The sequence below is a fragment of the Lygodium microphyllum genome, chromosome 6 (assembly GCF_053477565.2).
Source record: "Lygodium microphyllum isolate KBCC chromosome 6, Lygodium_microphyllum_v1.1.10, whole genome shotgun sequence".
Classification (NCBI taxonomy): Eukaryota; Viridiplantae; Streptophyta; class Polypodiopsida; order Schizaeales; family Lygodiaceae; genus Lygodium; species Lygodium microphyllum.
Genome location: NC_141140.1, coordinates 83355787 through 83377149, shown reverse-complemented (window position 1 = coordinate 83377149; position 21363 = coordinate 83355787). Strand labels below are relative to the sequence as shown.

The 21363-nt window shown below is 42.3% G+C and overlaps 1 protein-coding gene across 3 annotated transcripts in view; it reads left to right on the top strand.

Annotated features, from left to right (window-relative positions):
* The first annotated feature begins 10622 nt into the window (after positions 1–10622).
* The window catches only part of LOC148034742 (uncharacterized), an 85253-nt gene continuing 74512 nt past the window's right edge, over positions 10623–21363 (top strand). Inside the window, exons 1-5 of one of the 3 annotated variants that reach the window (XM_087679700.1) lie at positions 10623–10984; positions 11259–11379; positions 11741–11908; positions 11994–12065; positions 12150–12221. In XM_087679700.1, the coding sequence (XP_087535826.1) occupies positions 10888–10984; positions 11259–11379; positions 11741–11908; positions 11994–12065; positions 12150–12221 (530 nt within the window). In that variant the 5' untranslated portion in view covers positions 10623–10887. The remainder of the gene's footprint in view (positions 10985–11258; positions 11380–11740; positions 11909–11993; positions 12066–12149; positions 12222–21363) is intronic. The other 2 variants (XM_087679699.1, XM_087679698.1) reach the window with 2 other exon arrangements.

Sequence of the window (21363 nt, the reverse complement as noted above, 5' to 3'; positions counted from 1 at the left end):
AAAAGTTTTAAGTGGTGGGACACTTCCCTACATGTCTCTCCTGCACACACTCATGAAATGCTTCTATTTGATCATTCACTGATGCAATGTCTCTTTTATATCTTGCTAGGGTCCATTCCCCACCCACTCGTCTTGTTTCACTCCATACTCGGTGTCTTCCCTTCCCAATGTGGCAATTTTCTCCTTTTGTCTTGTCTTTCCATGTGAACACACCCCTACTTCACCAAAATTGTACTTTACTATCATGGACCTATTTGTGCTTTCAAATTAGATATTTTTTAGCTTTTACAGTCTCCTATTCCGATTCACGATTCATTCGTTATTAGTTTTTAAACCCTTTTACATACTCCGAATGTATTTCCATGTGAACAAGCCCTCCATTCACCAAGCCTGAAATTTGACCTCACAAACCTATTCATCCCCTTGAACCGAACACTTTTTTGTTTTATTCCCATTGTTCTGAGTGATGGTTCGTAAGTTATTATTTTTTGAAGGATTTTATGTGTATTGGATGTATTTCCATATGAATATACCTTTTTAGGCTAGACGTGTTGTTTGACCTCATTTTTTCGATCCTTCCCTTACCCCAAACATTTCTTCTTTTTACCACCTATTAATCTAATGCACGAATCAGCTATTGTTAATTTTTATGTGTTTACGTATATTTTTTGTTAGTGTTTTTATCATTTTTCCATGTGACCACTTTCCTTGTCATCGAAATCGTGTTCTAATTTTGTAACCTTGGCAATCTTATCAAACTAGATATTTTTCCTTTTTATTGTACTCTATACCGACAAATAGATTTTCTGTTATTAATTTTTAGATGCATTTTTCACCATTTTTCCTTGCGAATGCCTGTTTTTTATGCCAAATGTGTCATTCCTGTTGTCCAATCCCTTTCCCCTTGTTGTCTTACCCCCTTTTTATTTTACTTGCATGTCAATTTGATGCCTGAATTTTTTTATTTTTATTTTTTTCGTGATTTTTGGTCCCCTCACCCTTACATGTTCGCGTAAATGCCCGATTTTTGCCTCGAGATGCGCACCATCACGTCTGACACGTTGTGAGTGGCCCACCAATGCTCTCCTCACTTTCATCCACTCCCAACACTTCAAACATTTTTACCCTACCTTGTGCTCATGCACGGAACGAGAGGGGTTCAATTTATTATTATTATTTAAACAACAAACCTCCCCAAAAAGGACCCACCCCCCGACCACTTGCGTTCCCTCCCTTCCCTACCTCTCTTCTTTCTTCCTTCCTTTCTTTCTTCTTCTCCCTCCTCCCTCCTCCCTCTCCCTCTCTCTCTCCTCCTCACGTCTCCTTCCATTTCCTCCCTCCTTCCTCTGTCATCTCCTCCTCTCCGCTCCTTCTCCCTCGCGGCCCACCAACCACCTATGTTCTCTCTCTCTCTCTCTCTCTCTCTCTCTCTCTCTCTCTCTCTCTCTCTCTCTCTCTCTCTCTCTCTCTCTCTCTCTCCTTCCTCCTCCTCTTGCCTCATTTCATTTACTCCCTCCTTCCTCCCCCCTCTCCGCCCCCTTCCCCCCCATGGCCTGCATGCCTTGCCTCCTCTGTTCACCTCCCCCCACACCACACTATGCGCGCCTCCCTACCCACCAACCGCCCACCTCTCCTCCACTGGCTGTCGTCAACACTGCTGCCGGTCCCCCACGCCACATCGTGCCGCCTCCCAGCTAATCAATCTCCTACTCCCTCTCCATCGTCACCTCCCTCTTTGCCCACTAGGCACCACCTCCTAGCCCCCTCGTCTCTTGTGGCTACCCTGTGGCCCACTTACTCCTCGTCTCCTCCCTCTCCTGCCAACCCACCTCCTTCCCACACCCGCATCACCCCAACCCACCCTCCCCCATGCCTCCCTCCCCTCATCCCAAGCATCCCACACCCACGCTCCCATCAACCCCCCCTCCTCCCATACCGAACCTCCCCCCAAATCAAACCTCCACCCCTCCCAACCCTTTAGCCCCCCTTCCCACCCATTTACTCCCCACCACACACTACTCCCTTAAACAATCGCGCCCCCCCCGCCCCCCGCGGTTCCCCCTACCTTGTTAAAACACCCCCACTCCCGCAACCCACCTGCAAGCCCCCCTTCCCATGCAGATGCCACCATGGTTACCAACTAAAACCTCCACCCACACCTCTCCCCTAGCCATTGTTCCTGTCATCTACACTAGCATTCATGTGGGGATTTTGGTGCTCATGTGCACAAGTTTTGACGCTCCCATTCACGCGAGTGCATGCGTGGGTGGGGCTTTTGAGCATGTTGCACAGCCTCTGCGATTCACACGCAACGCAATCAATTATCCACATATTTCTTGATTTTAAAAAAATAATAAACAACAAAAAAAACAAAACAACAAAATTCCATTTAATTTTCAAATAAATGGAAAATTTTAATAAAATATAGCGAGAAAAATAAAATAAGTATTAGAAATTTTGAGACCATAAATCCAGATTGAAAATTCACATAAAATTTTAGAAATAACTTGAAAAATCTAATAAAAATTTAAAAAATCCATGAAAAATCCTTATAAAATTTCAAAAAATAAATAAATATTATCTTTAAATTTTCTAATAATTTCACCCCAAAAATTATTGGCAAATTCTAACCATTTTTATCCATGTTTGGTCATTCCAAACTAGACAGTTTTTAAAAAAATAAATTAATTAAAGAAAGAGATAAAAAACACAAAACAAAACAAAATCAAAACACCAAAACAAAAACCTAACAAAACACAACTAGAATTATATAAACATTATGTTTTTTTAATTAAAATAAAACAAACAAAAAATAGAACCCTAAAAGTCATGATCAAACAAAACGATAAAACAAACCAACAAACAAATCCAAAAACCCATACATTCTCCCATCCTTTTGTTCTTCTTTACATTGGTGTTAATGTTTTTCTTTAATTGTCCGGGGGAGGCCAACTCTCTCTTAGTCGACCTGCTGTCCTCCTGATCATGGATTTTCTGTTGATATGGATTTTTTAATGTGGGATTTATGCTCCTTGTTACTGTGTCATCGGACCTTGCATGTGTACACACATTGCCGGGTTCATTTTCTTTTCTCTCTTTCACATGCACTATAACACACAATACTTTGTAAATAAAATTAATATGATCCTTACACCCACAAAATGAACACACTGCACCAAAGGGAAAAATTATACTCTCTAGGAGATGGTAGCGTTAGCTAGTAAGCTTTGGTACATGTGAGGGTCAATTACAACACTCTTAGGAAACTGTAGGGTCATAGAAGAAGCTTATTGAAGAGCTCCACAATAAAGTAGCTACCCTTTTTGTTCCTCCTTCATCTCCTATGGTATTGAATATACATATACCTAGTAATAAGTAGATACATGAGAGAGAGCATGTGTGTGCGTGCATGTGTGTGCGTGCATGTGTATTTATATAAATGCATGTATGTGTGGGCATGTATGTATGTATGTGTGTGTGTGTGTATGTATGTGCACACATGCAAGCGCACATACACTCTCTTTCTACATACATGCCTACACACACACACACACACACACACACACACACACACACATTTACATGTGCATGTGTGGGTATGCATGCATGTATGTATGCACACGCACGGATCTCATATGAACCAAAAGTATTATTATGGGACTTGTAAGAAAAGAAGCCTTTAATGTCTTTGGGACTTATAAGAAAAGAAGCCTTAAATGTCTTTGGTGAGAGGATTCAACATAAATTGTTCCAACGACACATTTATATTTCCATCAATTGGACATACTCAAACTTTATGATGAGTTGCAACTTATTGCAATTGATGCATTTTCATTGATCAAGGACAATTATTGTCGAGATTGCACGAACCAACGTATGGTATTTATAAGAAAATCCATCAATACTTATTTTGGCATGGTTGATATCATTTTATGTGGTGATCTTCAACAAGTAGGCTTGGTGAAAGATTCATGACTATATCAAAGTCCATTAAGTAAAATATGGCAAGGGTATATCAAATATTTCAATTGGCAAAAAATAATGCATCAAAACATTGCAATGGCATAAAACAAGTCATAAATAAGAAGCTATAGATTGCTTGAATTCAAGCCTAACCCCTAAATTATCCAAAGTTTCATTAAAAATTTCCCATAAATAAAGCAATGATAAACAATGGCATGAGTATGTTAAATTCCATAATAGAAGATCCCTTAACTTTAATAAAAATTGATTATGGGGCCAAAACTTGCCCTTTTGCCCTTCACACTATTAGGTGATGCTAAGAGGATTCCAGGCTTGGTTTGTGAGATAATTGTAAACATAAGTATGAAGGTAAGACAAATGATATGATAGATGGACTTGTTAATGGAAATGGTGGTATATTTAAAGCATTCACATCCACTAACAACAAAGATATTGTGTAGATAGAAAATTTGAATCCTTTAGTAAGTCTTAAATGTAAGACTTATTTGCCAAATCTCCAATATAGAGTTTATTGTACAAATAGTTACTCATTTTTAAATTTTCTCTAGTAATACAAATGGGCCAAAATCCATTTCTATTATCTTATGAACACTAGTTCTAATATGTCCATGAATCACAAAGGTTGTTAAAGGACATGTACCACATGACATTGCCTATAGGACAATATATATGCTAAGGAGACAAATTTAGTGGCAACTAGTAGCTCCTCTATCGAAAAAGCTTGCTATAGCAAAACCAATTCAAACAATGCTTTATCCTCTTTGTGAGGGATCCACCTCCCTAGAAACATAATGTGGGTATGGATGAGGCCATGGGGAAGCATATGTGATGTTGGACATGAGAATTAATGGTGCCAAAAAAGCCCATAATTTTGTGGTAAAGATGTTTATTTGAAAATACTATGTTGCCACCTCTCCATGGGATGGCTTTTATGCATGATGAACAATCTTTTGGCTTGTCTTAAAATTTGTGCTTGTCTATCCTAATTGTTGTCACAAAATGGGGGTTGTCTTTTAATCGGCCCCTAACCATAGAGTGCCTTCACTTGCTTAAGCTCCTTAATAAATAAAACTTCTCAATAAATTAAAAAGTTAACAAGTAAAAAATGATTACAACTTGCTGAGAGAGAGAGAGAGAGAGAGAGAGAGAGAGAGAGAGAGAGAGGCCCACCATCCAATGGCATTGCACAACAGGATTACCTAGAATACTCTCATCAACTCCATAAATATTTATAAGGAGAAACGAATACAAATTATTTGCTAATTTGAGAAAATGGTTCAAATGTATCCTAGCTAAGACCAATTAGATCCGAAAGGCCCTGTTAAGGTGGGCTAAAAAATGCCTAGATTATTTTTATGAGAAAGGCAAATGGGTTTTTTCAATCAAAGAGTTGGTTTCTATTCAAAGCTTCCTACTAGTGCAATCAATTAATATGGTATCATTCTAAAAATATGAATTTAACATATTAGAAGATGCCCTAGTACATTCATTGATAATTTATGAGTTGTAAGAAACAAGAGTAGTAAGAATTGATGAGGCGCAATTCGAATTGTGTTTGTAGTTATACGTTAAGGGGAGCTTATTAAGCATCCCATTATTCAATAATTACATAGTACATCATGGCCAACTAAGAAAATGGATTCAATGGGTGGCTGGCAAAGAATACAACTCTATTGCCATCAATTATCTCTTTGGCTTATAAGGACACATCGATAGTCCTATGTAGTCATGCATACTTAGCAAATGACATTGAAACAAGGCACCTAAATTCCAACATAGTAAAAGATACATTTAATACAATGCACATTACAAAGAAAATGAATTATCAAGACCAAATAATAGCTTAACCAAAAATTTTGGTATGATGAGCTATCACCTTCAAAATTTTCATGGTAAAGAGATTACAGGATCTTAAGGTGTACTTTGGTAGGCGAAATATCAGTTTATGTTGCATGTGTTCTCAAGTTTGGATCGTGGGTGAGTGGCTAGGCATACCTTTGTTAATGAGCAAGCTTTATCCTAATGGTTGGACATACAAATTTGTTCATAAAGGCCTTGCATTTAAAAGAAAAGAGACTATAATGCTAGGTAATTTTGGCACAGATCTATTACAACAAAAAAGCTCCCTTACAAAAAAGCTTTTAAACTTCACAAGACAAAACAACCTTTCCACTTCATTCTTTGTTTTCACTACACTTTACACTTAGCAATTATAGACCACTAATATACACTTTTAAAGGATACCCCTTACTTATCTTGTGTTTCATAATGCTATTTGTGTGACCATTCTCTCACATATATACCATATCCCTCGGGTGCAATAAATCAATATCCACCTCTAACTTTCTCAAAACAATTGCCAATTCCTTGGCTCTTGTCACTTGTGACTTTGAAATGTGTTTATAGGAGCTGATCTTTTAAACTCACATTGGGATAAAATATATGATTTTTTTTTTTGAATACAAGTGTAATGTTTTGGTCAAGTTTGGCATTGACTGTTTGTTATCCCAAGTGAAGGGCATAAGGTTCTCCTGCTGGAAGAGCAGACTTAGATCTCTCATATCATGAGTGTGTTGCAAGGCTTCCCATGCTATTCTCTCCCCTGCCAACATAGATCTAGAACCACAGGATTGAACTTGACAAGGTCTATGCCAATCTTGACGCATGATGGCTCGACAATAGTGCAAAGGTAAGAATCCTAACTCAAGAGACAGCTTTTCATCACCTATCGGTTATAATCACTTTTAAGATGGTGCTCTCAGTTAGAACCCCCAATGGTCCTCCTCCTTTTACGATGAATACTTCATTCCTTAAAGACAAGGCATTTCTTCACCAAATGAAGAGTGTTTGGGCCCATGCTATTGACGAATGCATCACACTATAGGTGGACCAAGTGCCTGCATTCTGTCACTAAGGCAACTAAAAACTATGGCAAACAGAAAGCTGATCAAAGAAGGAAAATGGACCAGCGCACAATTGAGGTAAGAGAAGCGCTTGTAAGAGCGTTACAACACAACCCGGAGGATTGCTATATGCAAGCTACCCTTCTCACTGTGGAACAGGCACTGAGAGAATCCAAGGAAGCAAAAGTAGCTGCTGCAAAGGTGCAGCTCAAAGGGACATGGGAATTGCTAGGGGATGCACCATCCTCACTTTTCTTTGGTGCACTCAAGCACAAATGAAAGAAAGAACTCATCACAGAAATTGTTGATATTAATGGAATCAAGCACACTGATGATTGGTCAATTTTGCAGATATTCAAAGAGCATTTCTCTGACATTGTAGGTAATGAGCCTGATGAGCTAGAGAACTACTAAATGAGGACGCACAGATTCCTCAGCAATGTGGTGGACCTTATCCGGCCTGAAGATTCCCTCCACCTTGAAAGACCATTTACTAAGGAGGAGATCAAATTTACACTTGATCTGATGAAGTAAGGGAAGACTCTAGGGCTACCGCCCGAGTTCTTCCAAGCTCTCTAGGATACTTGCTCTGAACAATTAGTCCATCTCCTCAATTGGGTCAAGAAAACATGCACGATTCCGGCACAGAATGCAATGTTGGACTCATCAAGCTAGTGCCTAAAGCTTTGGATAGATCCAAACCAACTAACTGGAGGCCTTTGACCATGCTCCCTTTCACATATAAAATTTTAGCCAAGTTGCTCTCGGGTAGAATTAAGTTCTTGTTAGGGCAAGTCATACATCCTAGGCAATATGGCTTTGTTTACGGGAGGAAATTTGAGGATGCAGTCTCAACCTTATATTCTCCATTGACCATGCTTTGGGGCTCGATATTGACTTTGTATTGGTCAACATGGACCCTGATAAAGCATATGACAAAATCAGCTAGAAGTTCATTATGTCTACAATGCAAGCATTTGGTTTTGGCCCCATCTACCTGGGCATGGTGGGTGCACTATTCAACAATGCCACAACATGTGTAATGGTTAATGGAAAGCTTTTCCAGCCATTTCCTTTGCGCAGATCAATTAGGCAGGGCTGTCCATTGGCACCCCTCCTTTTTGCAATTATTACTGACCCTCTCTTGAGGCATGTTGACAAACAAGTGGCAGCAAGCACTATTAAAGGGCTACCCTTTCCTGATGGATCCTACATGGCAGCTCAATTTTTTGCTAATGATAATGCCAGTATAGTCCAGGCAGAGAAGACTTCATTAGATAACATGATGGGACTTTACCAGGAATTTGCAAGTCTAACAGCTTCTAGAATTAACATTGTCAAGACAGAGCTTCTTCCCTTAACCTGTAATGAGGCCCATCCATGGCTACCGTGGTATGGCTTCAGGTTAGTCAAATATGGGGAAATCATAAGGTATCTTGGGTGTCCAATAGGTGTAGGTCTTTCTTCCAAACAACTCTTTCAATGGTTCAGGGGAAAAATTCAGAACAAGTTCGAGAAATGGCAAAGACTTCAATTGTCATTAACTGGGAAGCTAGTGGTAGCCAAGGTGATCTTGTCCTCGCTTACGATTTTTATAGGCTTCCATGATCCCATTCCATCGGACGTCCTGGGAACAGTTAGACCGAATGGTGAGAGATTTCTTATGGAAGAAAGACACAGCCAAGGGCAATGCGCAGATACCGTGGGCCATTCTTGTTGCAGATAGGTCAGAAGGGGCTTATGGGCTGGACTCTTTTGATCCTAAAGCCCAATGTCTGGCACTCTCAACACTTAGAAGAATTGATACTTATCAACCTTGGGCAAGTCTTCTCAAAGAATGGATTAGAATAGCTAAAATTGATGGCAAAGAATGGCCTGAAGTATCCTGGTATGATATGCTAGGTGGGAATCTGAAGATCAAAATCCCCTAGTCCAGAATGGCATAGGACCTGGTACAACTATGGGACTCTCTCCTAGGTGAAATGAAGCTTCTCTCCGATCCCCAAAAGAAGGAGGATGGTTCACTGTTGCTTAGCATTTGGCTCTCCCCCTTCCCCTATGATCCTCCCTTCACACCCTATCATGAGCAGCCCAGACTGTCAAGGAAAATGGCCCTTAAAGGACTGAAGTCATGGGTAGATGTATGGGACTCATCCTCCACCACTTGGAAGGATTTGCCTACTATTAGGCACCAATTTAAACTAAGTGAGATAGAAATCCAGTGGTTAATGAGATTGAAGTCACGCCTCAAGCCTGCCTATCCGCCCACTGAGCAATCCATAGCGCACCCATCTTCTCAAATCACTGGTTACTGAGGCATGCACAAGAGCTTGGTATGCTAAGAAGTCTAAACATATTCATGGCTCATCTGCCCAGATAATCATGCAAACCTGGGCTATTTGGAAAAAACAATTTCCTCACTCTCGAGTGTCCACTTGGAGGAGATGCCTAAGAAGAACTTGGAAAGCCACCAGATCCAATCGACTAAACACCCTCCTGTGGAGATTGGTACTTAATAAGCTCCCTGTCCGAGCAAGGCTCAATAAACTTCTTAAGCTCCCCCCTCATTGCATTTGGTGTAAAAAAGAGGAAGAGAGTAACACCCACCTCTTCTGGGACCGTCCTACTATTAGGCCAATATGGAGAGCCATTAGAAAATGGCTAAGAGGCCAATCTTAAGGACGTAGTTACTATGAAGCTTGCCCTTTTTGGGGATTCTGGGCCACTTGACAAGACCTCACTATTGCTAATGGACACCCTAAGAGCAATCACACTCGAGCATATTTGGTGTCTGAGGAATATAGCCATCTTCGGATTAGGAAAGAGGACTACTCCTGCTGAAGACATACCCGCCTTGAAAGATCGAATCAGTGTATCTGAAGTGTATTAGGAACACCCATTGGGTCTTCCGACTCTTTTGTAAAAAGCTAGTAGCATTGGCCTAATGCCTTGATGCATATCCTTTATATGCTGAAATTACTCATTATCAATGGAAATTCCTCCATGCATTAAAAAAAAGTTTGGCATTGACTACATCATCATTGAAATATTGTTTCAACGTCCTTGTTGCTATGTTGGGAGTGGTTTTGCTCTCATTGTAGCATCCAATTCTTGTGGCAAGAGGGGGATTGATTTTCAATTTGATTTCAAGTTGAGAACACCACATAAATTCCAAAAATGGTTGAAAATTGGCCAAACTAGGGTAAAACTAGTGGTTGTGAAAAGCAGCAAACCCACTGAACTATTTGTAAAAGGGTTCCTTAGAAGGGTGTTCTAAACGGATAGGGCGACCTTCAAGGGTTAGACTAAGTATTGATTGTTCGTTCAGGGCCTAGAGTCTTGACTATTGACTAGGCTTTACAAGTGAAGGTAGGGAAAATATCATCAATGATCACACAAAGGTCGTGTGTTTTTGACGTTATCTAATGCCTCCTTTTTCCCGGGCGGTTTTCAATTGCAACACGACTGGGCTTCTGCGTCGAATCTAAAACCATTTTCCAAGAGCTGGGTCCACGAAATCTGCTTCGTTCGCAGTCCCTGGCTGGTTTTCTATGACAAGTAGTGCGAACCGAAAAACCGCCTAATGGGAACACCTCCTAGTTGTGAGTTTCGGGTCTAGAGAGAGCAGCGGATTATGGATGCGAAGACAACTCGGATGGGTCCGGTGTTCTGGCAGGCGAATAAGATTCACAAAAAAAAGGCACATCAAAATTGACCGGGTCACTGTAGTTACTAGTCCGTAGCAGCAACCCCCTGCACTCACCTCCCCGCCCATTTCTCTCTTTCTCGCAGACGAGTACACTACGAGTCTGTCTGTATGTCCGTGTGCAGTCCATCTGCTTCGCCATCTTTTATAAACATGCTTCTGCCCTCATCCTTTCATTTGATGTCCTGCCGTCAGACACGCAGGGCTTCTTCATTGGCCTCGTATTATTGCGATTGAACTGATCCTTTATTCATCTATCTTCATCCTCATCATTATTGAGCAGGTGCGGCAGCCATGGTTGCTGGAGCAGCAGCTCTAATGGTGGCTACAACTATTTGCTGGCTGTCGCTTCTTCTTGTGATACCATCTCATGTCGAATGCACGGGCGATGGTAGCTCCTCTCCTTGGCCAAACCCCCCCACCCACCACCTTCGCGCCTCCCAAGCCCAAAAAAAGAAAAAATCTCTCCCTCTCTACGTAGACTTCACATTCGATGCCTTCTCAGACGCAAATATAAAAAAACGTACTTTTTCGTTGTTCTGGAATGGTTCATAGATTGCCATTGCGTCAAAGCGGGAGGAATGTGTGCCATTTAAGCTGTAGCTACTTTAAAGACAGCTGCCATTGCAACCATTAATTAAGACTAATCTTACTCTCATTATCAGGTGATGCCTTGTTGCGAGCGATCAGCAAGTGGAACGCTAACAAGCCAGCAAGTTGGACGGGTGAAGACCCTTGCAATTGGGAAGGCATATTCTGCGATGCAAACCTGCGCATCTCTCATCTGTAATACAACACACAATCAGCTCTCTCTTGTGGTACCTCTTGCTTTTTGAATTGTAGGCGCTCTTGCATTTGCATTAAAGGTTTGATTCAATCCAAATGCGTACTCCCTCGCATAATAACAGATAGGCAGCAGTACAGAGGGTCTTTCTATTGAAAGAAACCGAGCAAGATGCCGGTGTTCAAACACAGAACAGAAGGCTGCAAACATGTCTGTTTTTCCGGAAAATGTCCAGCGAACAAACCCACTAATAAGAGACGTGTAGCAGTAGCTCTCATTTCCTGGTTGGCATGTTTTGCCTGGTTTTTGACACTGCTGACTCACGGATTGCGACTCAACTTGTGATCTCAATTGTGGATGAAGGGATTTGTCCAATAAAGGTCTCGTTGGAGACGTGCCCAGTGACATGGGTTCGCTTGATGCATTGGTTTTCCTCGACCTTGGAAATGCGAATCACAGCTTTGGCATGGCCGTTAACCAGATAACAGGCGACTTGTCTGCACTTTCAGGCCTTCCAAAATTACAGATCCTGTGAGTTGTGGCTTCAACAATTGCGGATTTATTTGTTCCCTAATCAGATGCAATTCATTTTGACACCCGTTGCATCTTTTCCCAGCAATGTTACATTTAATACAAAGCTCAACACGTTTCCGCAGCCGGTGCTTCAATTGACAAGCTTGACGGAGTTGTAAGTGATCTTCTTGAGTTTTCCTTCGAAGCTGCAGCAAAAAGTTTCATCTTCTAACAAAAATTTCCCCCTCAATTGCATCAGGCGATTGGATAATTCCTTCTTGACAGGACCTTTCCCGTCAGGTCTGTCAAAACTCAGCCAGCTACAATATCTGTAAGCAACTAACTACAAAGGTCCTTTTATAAAACCTCACCGGTGTGTGATGTAAGCGTATGAAAGAAAGGGGCATTTCTTCTCTTTGCTCTACGTTTCCTGTCATGCCTGTCTACATACGATTGTGAGAGCGTAGAATATTTCAGCTTGTAATGCAACCTAGTTGGGATTGGAAATTTGTGGTTCAAATGTGTTTGAGTTGAAAGTCAGTGGATCAGACAAGTTCCATTTTGTTTCCTCCATCACTTCTACCTTTTTCTGATGGCACATTCCTAGAAGGCTGCGATTTTTGCTCAGGTACACATATGTTTCAAGTTCTCCTTCACAACACTGATCAGCAGGCCACCTCTTCAGCAAGTGTGCAGCTCCGGGATGCTTTTCAGCCCTGCAATACTGTTTCACCCCTTTACCAAGCAGTTCCTCAGCAACAGCCCCATTTTGACTGAATTCACTCAACACAGTGCAGCACTAACCTTATGTTAACTGCTTTCTGGTTGGCAGTCTGCTCTTAGAGCTAGTTCACAGCTGTAGATACCTAAGTTTCAGCCAAAGGCTCAGCCTCGACCTGCCCAGACCAGCTCTGAAACAGCTGTGTTTTTGTCAATTGCAGTCAGTGGAGCCTAGCATGAGGCTACTCAATCCTACACATGAGAAGAATGTATGGGCTCGCTCCTGCTACAGGGTTGGCAATTTAAGGGGCGATTTTCTCCAGCACCACTCGTTCAGTCCTCAAAATGCACTTTTTTCACCTCTGCAGCAGCACTTATAGTTATTCCTCTCAATTCTCACTATCTAATCTTGTGTGTGGCTGCCATGTGCACCTAGTTGGTTCCATAGTGGCTGGAGATTTGGTGATTTGTTCTTCACGGTCTTCCCCTCCCCAATTATGAGATGTACTCACCCCTAGCTAGGCTAGAAGAGTTAATGCTAAGTAGTCACTCAGACACCTCTTTGTGAGTAGCACCATCTAGACCTTATAGGATGCGTGGACTTGGCTGGTCGGGCGGTCTTTGAATCTACCTTGCAATGAATCTCATATGTCTAAAATAATGCTTCTAATTGAGATTCTATATATTTGCCCAAATCTATTGGTCCAATGCTCTTACATGTTAATATATATGTTTGCAATAAACATGGTCAACCCATCTTGATGTTTGCCACTGTCTGTTCTGGTATGTTAATTAAATCAAAGAAAGTTATTTGGAGCACTTGGCATTCCTCAGTAATATGAGGATTTGAGGATGTCCCACTCGCAGTCGTTGACGGTGGGGTTGTTTTGAGGTGTGTCATGGGGCCATTGCGAGCGTAGGAATTCATCCTAGTTGGAAGCACTTCCTTTTCATCCACAAGCCCCCTCCATGTCTCTCATTTCGAGCTACAAACATCTCCTTTTCGATAGCAAGCTCCTTGTGCCCATTGAGTAGAGCTCTTCGGCAACCTAACCTCATTACAATCCTATTAGCAAACTTGTGTGACTGTTAGTCTAAGTCAGATGAGGACATTAGCAAACTTGACCCTTAGTTTGAGTTAGATGCAGACATTAGAGCTTTGACATTGTGTTTGTTTGTCATTTTATGTGCTTTAGGCACTTTAGATCGAGGACACATTAGTGCATTTCTTTTTGGGCATTGTAGGCTATCCTGGATGCTCACATTATGGGCTTGACCGCTTTATTACCAGTTGTGGCCCTAGTTTGCCTATTTATAGGCAGCCTGCCCTCTCTCCCTTATTATCCATCATTGATCCTTTGTGATCAGCCAGCCCTCCACATTCCCTCACCCCTTGCTACCATCTGGCGCCCACATATATGCGTAGAGCTGTGTGTTGGGGCTGAGTGTTGTAGCCTTGTGTCCTTCTTCCTTCTCTCACCTTTGTTCTCTTTTAGTCTCCTCCTCCTCTCCATGCTCTCTTTCCTTTCCATTGCGCACTCTCACATGGTATTAGAGCCGTGTGTGGGAGCTAGAGTCTACGAAGAGGAGTGATCTGTCTTACCATTCCAGCTAACATGCATCATCTTTGCATTTACTTCTCAGCTGAGCAGGGTGATGGGTCTAGTGCTTTTGCTGTGCTGTGTCAGGTGTGGGATATCCACTCCAGGCTGTACTTTATGTAGACCTGCCCTCTGTAATCTGCGTTTTGAGTCAGGAGGTCGTTGTTTAGACCTGGGCAGCTTCTGCAGTCCTGGGTGGTAAGTATTCAGGCTGGACGACATCTTCTACTGCTTGTACCACCATATTACAGGTGTACAGACACTTGTTCAGTTGTCTTCTCTGCTGAGGCAGTACCACTCCAGGCTAGACATGTGCATAGACCTGCGTTTTACTGCAGGTTACTCAGTTTCTGATCTGTGCAGTCATATGGCACCTCAGCACATTAGGCAGCACCTTTTGCAGGAAGGGCAGCCTATTTTCAGATGGACAGGCTCACTGTTATTGCTGTGTTTACTGGACACCTGCATTTTTGGCTGGGATGCTGATGTCATCATTTGCAGAGCATGCAGCCTGCTCTCAGTCAGCATACCTTCCTGGCATCAAATTGACACTCCTGCCTCGGATACTCTATCTATTATGCTGTCTCTCAGTCCTTCATTGATGCGTAGATGGATGGGTCCCAAATAGGTGGAGCACATTCCATCTGCAGCATCTTCTTTTGTTTTCTTGCAAGTGTTCTTGAAGGATATCAATGGTTGACGTGTATGCTTTGGGGGATTGTGTATTGGGATCGTGAAGACCGACCACCATCCTATCATGCTCTCTCTTCACATTCTTTTGGGGCTTCTAGTTCTCGATTGGCAGGTTTGGCATCCCTTGAGCAGGTGCTTGTTCTACCTTTTCTACCCACATTTGAGAAGTTGCATGGGAAGAAGTACCCTCTATGGCCATGCAAAGTCGAGTGCATCCTTGATGCCTATGATGTCTAAGATTTGATTACAGTCTCTCTACCCCAACTACTGTGGATCTTCTTGATGGTGTAACTTTGGACTTGGTAGCTTTATAAATTATGGGATTGGCTAAACGTCAGACCTTACTCTTTTCTCTTTTTGAGTTGTGTAGATTCTATGCTCATGCATGTAATATGTATCTACACTACTGCAAAGGTTTGGAAGAGATTGGCGAATCCAGTTCTTGACATTTGGGCATCGTCTCTCTCTCAAGTTGAAGCTATGATAGTTCTTTGTCTCACAAATTCCCTTGCAAAAGATCACATCCACAGGATGAAGGAGATACAAGATGAGCTTGCATCCCTTTGTTGGGACATTTGTTCGGATGACCTAGTTGTGACACTTGTCTCTCTCACATCTTCTGTCACCAATATATGATATGTCCTACACCAATCTTTTCACCTCTCGTATATGGGAGACTATCACTTGGGAGGAGCTAGTCCCATTGGTGTTTAAGCAAGATATGTCACAAGGAGATAGATTTTGGTGGAGCTAGCACCCATAACCATGCTTTTGCAGCATTATCTTCAGGTATAGAACTAGCTAAGCAAAAGAAAGGGAAGAAGAATAAATGGGAGTTATCTTCAAACTTTGATATTGATTTTGAGGGGAAGTGCAAAGGAAATCCCAAGTGTCCTTATTGTGGGAATTCACACCCCAAGGAGAAGTGCAAGAAGAAATACCCTCACCTTTGTGCGAGAGTGAAGGGTGGATCTACATCAGAACCTCCATTTACTTGTACTTTGATACCAACTATTACTATTGAGTTGGTGTTTCTTCACATTCATCAGGTGGTGGAGCCTTCTTTGGCTATCTCGTCTTCCAAGTAGCCTTGGCTTATCAATTGTGGTGCATGGAGTCATATGACTCCTTGAGGAGATTTGTGGTTGGATCTTCATCCATCAAAGGGTGTAGTCACTATTGGTGACATTTCTTTGGTGTCTATTAGAGGTGTTGGCACCTTGCCTCTATTGACTGAACATCCAATGAGCTTTGTTTCATAGGCTCTACATGTTCCAGACTTGGGCTTTCATATTCTCTCAGTTTATGGCCTTACTAGACTTGGGACCCGAGTTGTCTTCACCGAGTAAGTTATCTTTTTTGAGGATTCTTCTACAGTAGCTATTCTTGTGATAGGTTGGCAAGAGAGGGGACTATACACGCTCCTCCATTTCCCTTTCATTGTGCAGGGTCCTCCAAGGTAGATTTTGTTTTCCACACCAATTCCTGGTTGTGTACCATCTATCCGAAGACCCATAGGTTTCATCCCATCCCCCACTATCTCCTTTGGTGGTTCCCTTGTACCTCCCATCTCTTCTCGAGGGGGACAATATCAGTGATGCAAGTGTGGATTTCTTGGTCCTCTGTGTTTTCAAGGGGGATTCTTAGGATCTTGAGGAGCTTCTTCAAGGATTATAGTCTACTTTGGGCCTTTCCTTCTTGCGGCGACCCCTTTTGCTTTGTCATCAAGTCACCATCCCTTGTTGCTTGGCCCTTGGTCCCTGTTGTTTCTATGTACGGTATGGTGTATCGATAGTTCCTTGATATCTTCTCACAGTTGGTTCAAAGGCTTGGCTCACCCTTCCTTGACTAGAGTTTTTAGGAGTGACCGGTTTGAGGCCTCTCTGTTTCCATTGGCTAATGGTGGTCTTTCATTTGATCGGGCTTTCATTTGGAGAGGGGGTTGTGCTCCTTAGTTGGCACTCTTCATTGATGGAACTCTTCTTGCCACCCTTGGATCCGCATCTCCTTTGGCCTTTAGCCACATCCAGGATCTAAGAGGGAGTGTTAGCAGATGTGTCTTTTGCCGTCATCTCTTGCTTGTGAGTCTCAGTTTGAGTTAGCCAACCACTTTTTGGAAGGGAAATGCGTTGCGGTGGTGGTTTGCATTCCTAATGCAAAGTAGAGCAGTGTCAACATGGGTACAATTTAAGCAAATGTTTGCTTCTAATTGGTTGACAAGCACCTTTGAAGTGGATATTATGATTGCTCGGAATAAGTTGGATATATCACAATGTAAAAATTTGGAGCAATCTAGTAAGAAGTTTTGGGATGCATTGTTGCCCATTACTTCTTATCGTGTTGTTTCCCTTCACGAGCAAGTGGTGAAGTATTGTGGTGGGCTGTACAAAGGAATCAAGGATTTTGCCACAAAGACCATTGTGACTAACATGTCACAACTCATAGAGAGGGCAAGAACAATCGATGCTTTGATGTGTGGAAATGATTCATGTTTCGAAGATGATGGTAAGGAGCCATCCAAGAAGTTATTGTTAGTAGTCATGTGTCATGTAGAGCCATTTCCTCCCTGTGAGCCTTAGTTGGAGTCAGATGGGGACCTTAGGAACTTCGACATTGACATTCAGTTTGTTATGTGTTTCTGATGGAGGAGGCAGCTCTGTTTAGAACGTGCATTTCTTCACAGTTGATTTGGGGCGGTTTACACCAGCTAGTTTTGTGTTTTGGCTGGTTTTGTGGCAAGTTTAGTGTGGGCGGTCTGTTTGAGTGGATGCTAGGCAGCTTATGCCATCTGTGGCAAGGCAGCCAGCTTTTTTGATGCTGCCATGCTGGTCAGCCAGTTTTGGCCACATAGTTGGTTATATATACTGCCTCCATTTTGCTGGCTGGTCACTCTCTTTTCATCTTTGCATTTAATGCTTGTGCAGGCTGAGCGACAATGCTTTCAGCCTTCTAACATTATTTGTTGACTGTTCTCACCTTGATTTTCTCAGATTTTGTAGTGTTTTCTAATCAATTCCTCTCTATAGCCAAGCATGGCACAATGTAGTTTGTGCCATGCTTGACTGTACTCTCTTTGTGCTTCTCTTCTTTCCCTTATCTTCTCATGCTATCCTCTCCAAATGGCATCTCCTTGTTGTTCTACTGATGTTGACCATGACTATCTCACATGGAGTGCTGTTATGAAAGCATGGTGTGCGTAGAAGAGATTATGGTATGTGGTTTCTGGAGCTATTGAGTGGCCTCAGCCTCCCATTCCTTTTTTGGATGATTGGGACCCTATCAACCATGAGGAAGTTGTGCTTACATGGGATTCTGATGATGCCCTCACATATTCTGCTTTTCTCCAATGTATCTCTAAAGAGGTTCTACATGTGGTCACCTTCTATAGAACCTCTCTAGTGGTATGGGAGAAGCTTCAAATGTTGTAAGAGACTCCCTCGACTATGCGTGCGATGACTTTCTTTGGACAGCTCCACTAGCAGATGAAGTTTGAGCCCAAGGATACATGATCAACTTTGTCACATGCAATTTGCCCTTCTAGCGGCCCATCTTGTGGGGACTATGCTTTACAAGCTCCCTCTAGAGTTTGATGGAGTAGCTAATGCTTTCCAAGCCTAGACATCATCAACGCTAGTGAGCTTTATACATATGTCCTCGATGCTACTTGAGCATGAGGTGTCATTGTGGTTACAAGGGAGGCTTTCATCTCCGTATGGTGGCCATGTTGAGGCATTTGCAGCTTTAGAAAGGGGTGATAGGGAGAAGAAGTCAAAGACTGAGTGCTATCACTATGGTAAGAAGGGACATTTGCGCAAGGACAGTAATGAGTTAGCAGATTCAAGGAAGAAGGAGAAGAAAAAGAACTAATATACAAACTCCTTTGACGAGTCATTCTCCTTCTCCAACTCTAACTCTTGGATCCTCTAGCCGAGGCAAAGGCAAAGGTGCAGAAGGGTCCTCTTCTTTAGACCAAGAGAAGGGCTTGGTTGCTGCTCCTCCTTTTACTGCTTTCTATTGTAGGTGATGTAGCCATCCCGCATGACTTTCCAGTGTCAAAGAGGGAGTGTGAGAGGATGGTGAGGTGGGGTAGGTGAGCCTCATGTATACAAGTGTATAGGTGCACAGGATCCATAGAGGGACTTTCCTTCTGCATTGACAAAAGTCTTGGCAAGTTTTGAAATCTTGGAGGTGGGATTGATATCCAAGTTCATGATGGACTGTTTCATGACAACGAGTCAGATTGGCCTTTAGTCTAAGCTCACATGTAGGGACTCTTTTGCGGTTTGGCCAAAGGTGGGGAATCCATGGTCACATATGCTCAAAGGCGTTGATGACAAGGCGATCATATATGCTCTTGCGAGGTATTATTTGACAAACATAGATAGTGGCTATGATTGTTCTCTATTTTTAGGCTTTGATATGATTGACATCGATATTAGGTTCTCTTTTAGGCACCTTGCTAGTGCTTGATCACCCAATGCGTGGGTATCCATGGGCTTATTGTGGTGATCTTTGCTGTATGGACTATGATGTGTGATTATCATTGTATCATTGTATTGTATCTAATCACCCATGATTTGAGAGAGGGTGTTAGTAGTTTAGTCAGCCCATGAGTGAGTCAGGGCTTGTCTATTTGTGGACTGGGCATTGTAGACTATCTTAGGTATTTTTTTATTGTCATTACTCTTGGTGCTAGATTTGTAAAATCCACTTGTTTTTCATGGGCAAAATCCCCTCTTTGTCTCTTCTTTTGTTTTGTAGTATTCGATTTTAAGTCATCATGAATAGCAATATCGGTATTAGAATGTTTATGTTAATAGAGGAGGCTCGAAGGCAAAAGCGCATTTATAATTATTCCTCTTACATTACCTTTAGTTTCACATGATCATGATGTTTGTGCTAACCATTCTCAATTCCCTCCCATCTGGCTCTTTACATGATTATTTAGATTCTATTCTGCATGCTTTGATATAGCTTAGGAGTAGACTTCAAACTTACATTATCCATTTTAGGTTCCACTCCTTTAATTTCAAGTACATTAGGCTTAGATCTTTTGTGTCATCTCAAAGTTCATTTTTTATTTCCACATGTTAGCTCATATGATTCACATTTTGTTGTTAGGACTTTGCTAGGATTTTAATCTTACTCATAGGTGCATGCCACTCTACACCCTAACGCTCTATTGTTAGGAATACCACCCGTGCGCACCGTACCTCCCATTTGTTTGGGAGTGAGCGAGCATGCTTGTTTATTTGTGTATGGCTATCTTGGGTATGCTTTTTAGGCCTTATCATGTCCCTTGGAGGCCCTATCCATGGCTAATCAAATGTAGGAGTATCCACCCTTTGCTTATGGTGCATCTTTACACATTCCATGGGCTACTCAGAGACAAGGGTATCCATCCTCTGCATAGCAACATGGGATGAGAGATGGGGGGGACTAGGAAAAGTAGGGGATGGGGGATGTCTCGAGATGGGGCTAAAAAACATTACATCATTTCTTGACATGGGAAGATAAGACACGTCCCAAGGAGCTTGGTGGAGATGAAAGGCCACAAGGTCCTAGAAATTGGAGTTTAGGTGGAGATGATAGGTAGTCTAGAATACTTGGAAGTTGGGAGTTGGGAGAGATGGTATGAAACTAGTTGTTGGTGTCAAAAGATGACATACCACCGAGACAGTAGGGTTTGCGGGGAGGAACATTGAGTGAACTTGGTAAACACTGAGAAGAGAAGAGACGAGAGAAGAAACTCTGATGAATGGAATGATGAAGATCTGAATCATGGAGTGAATGTGATACAAGGGAACAAGGGTGCCGTAGCACAAGGAAGATGATAAAGACAGCCACGAACCACGAACAACAATGTCCTCTTGAAGGGGTGTGAGGGCAGTGGAGAGGCTGGAGAGAAGAGGTGACGGATTGAATGAATCAGCCGTGAGGAATGAATGAGAGAGTGGGCTATAAATAGGCAGAGTTAGTCTAGGATGGCATCCCTTTTTGGGGCTGCAACCCTAAACGCAAACCCTAAATACAAAATGCAGAAACGCAAAAAACGCAAACTATAGGTGAAGGGTTTCTCAACATCCCCTTAGAGACCCAAAAAGGGGAAGAAGAGAAGAGTGAGATGGAGATGGAGATGGAATGCTACATGCTGAAGAATGCTCATGCAGCAGGTGCCACTTGGACAGTGTCCCTCGTGGGGAAATTGCTCACTTGCCCAAGTGCCCTAGTACAAAGATAATGAAATCATGCAATGCATAAGAGGAATGTCGGACTTTGTATGGTGCCGAGAACCATAAGGATATGCCCGTACTCGATCTCAGGAGTTGACTCCATGCTAACCAAGTGACCAAGGCAAGAAGAAGAGGAGGAAGAAGATGTAGAGGATCCCTAAGATCCAAGATTTTCACCCGAAAGGTAACCTGCAATAAAGAATAGTAGACAGAGTGAATTGGAGAA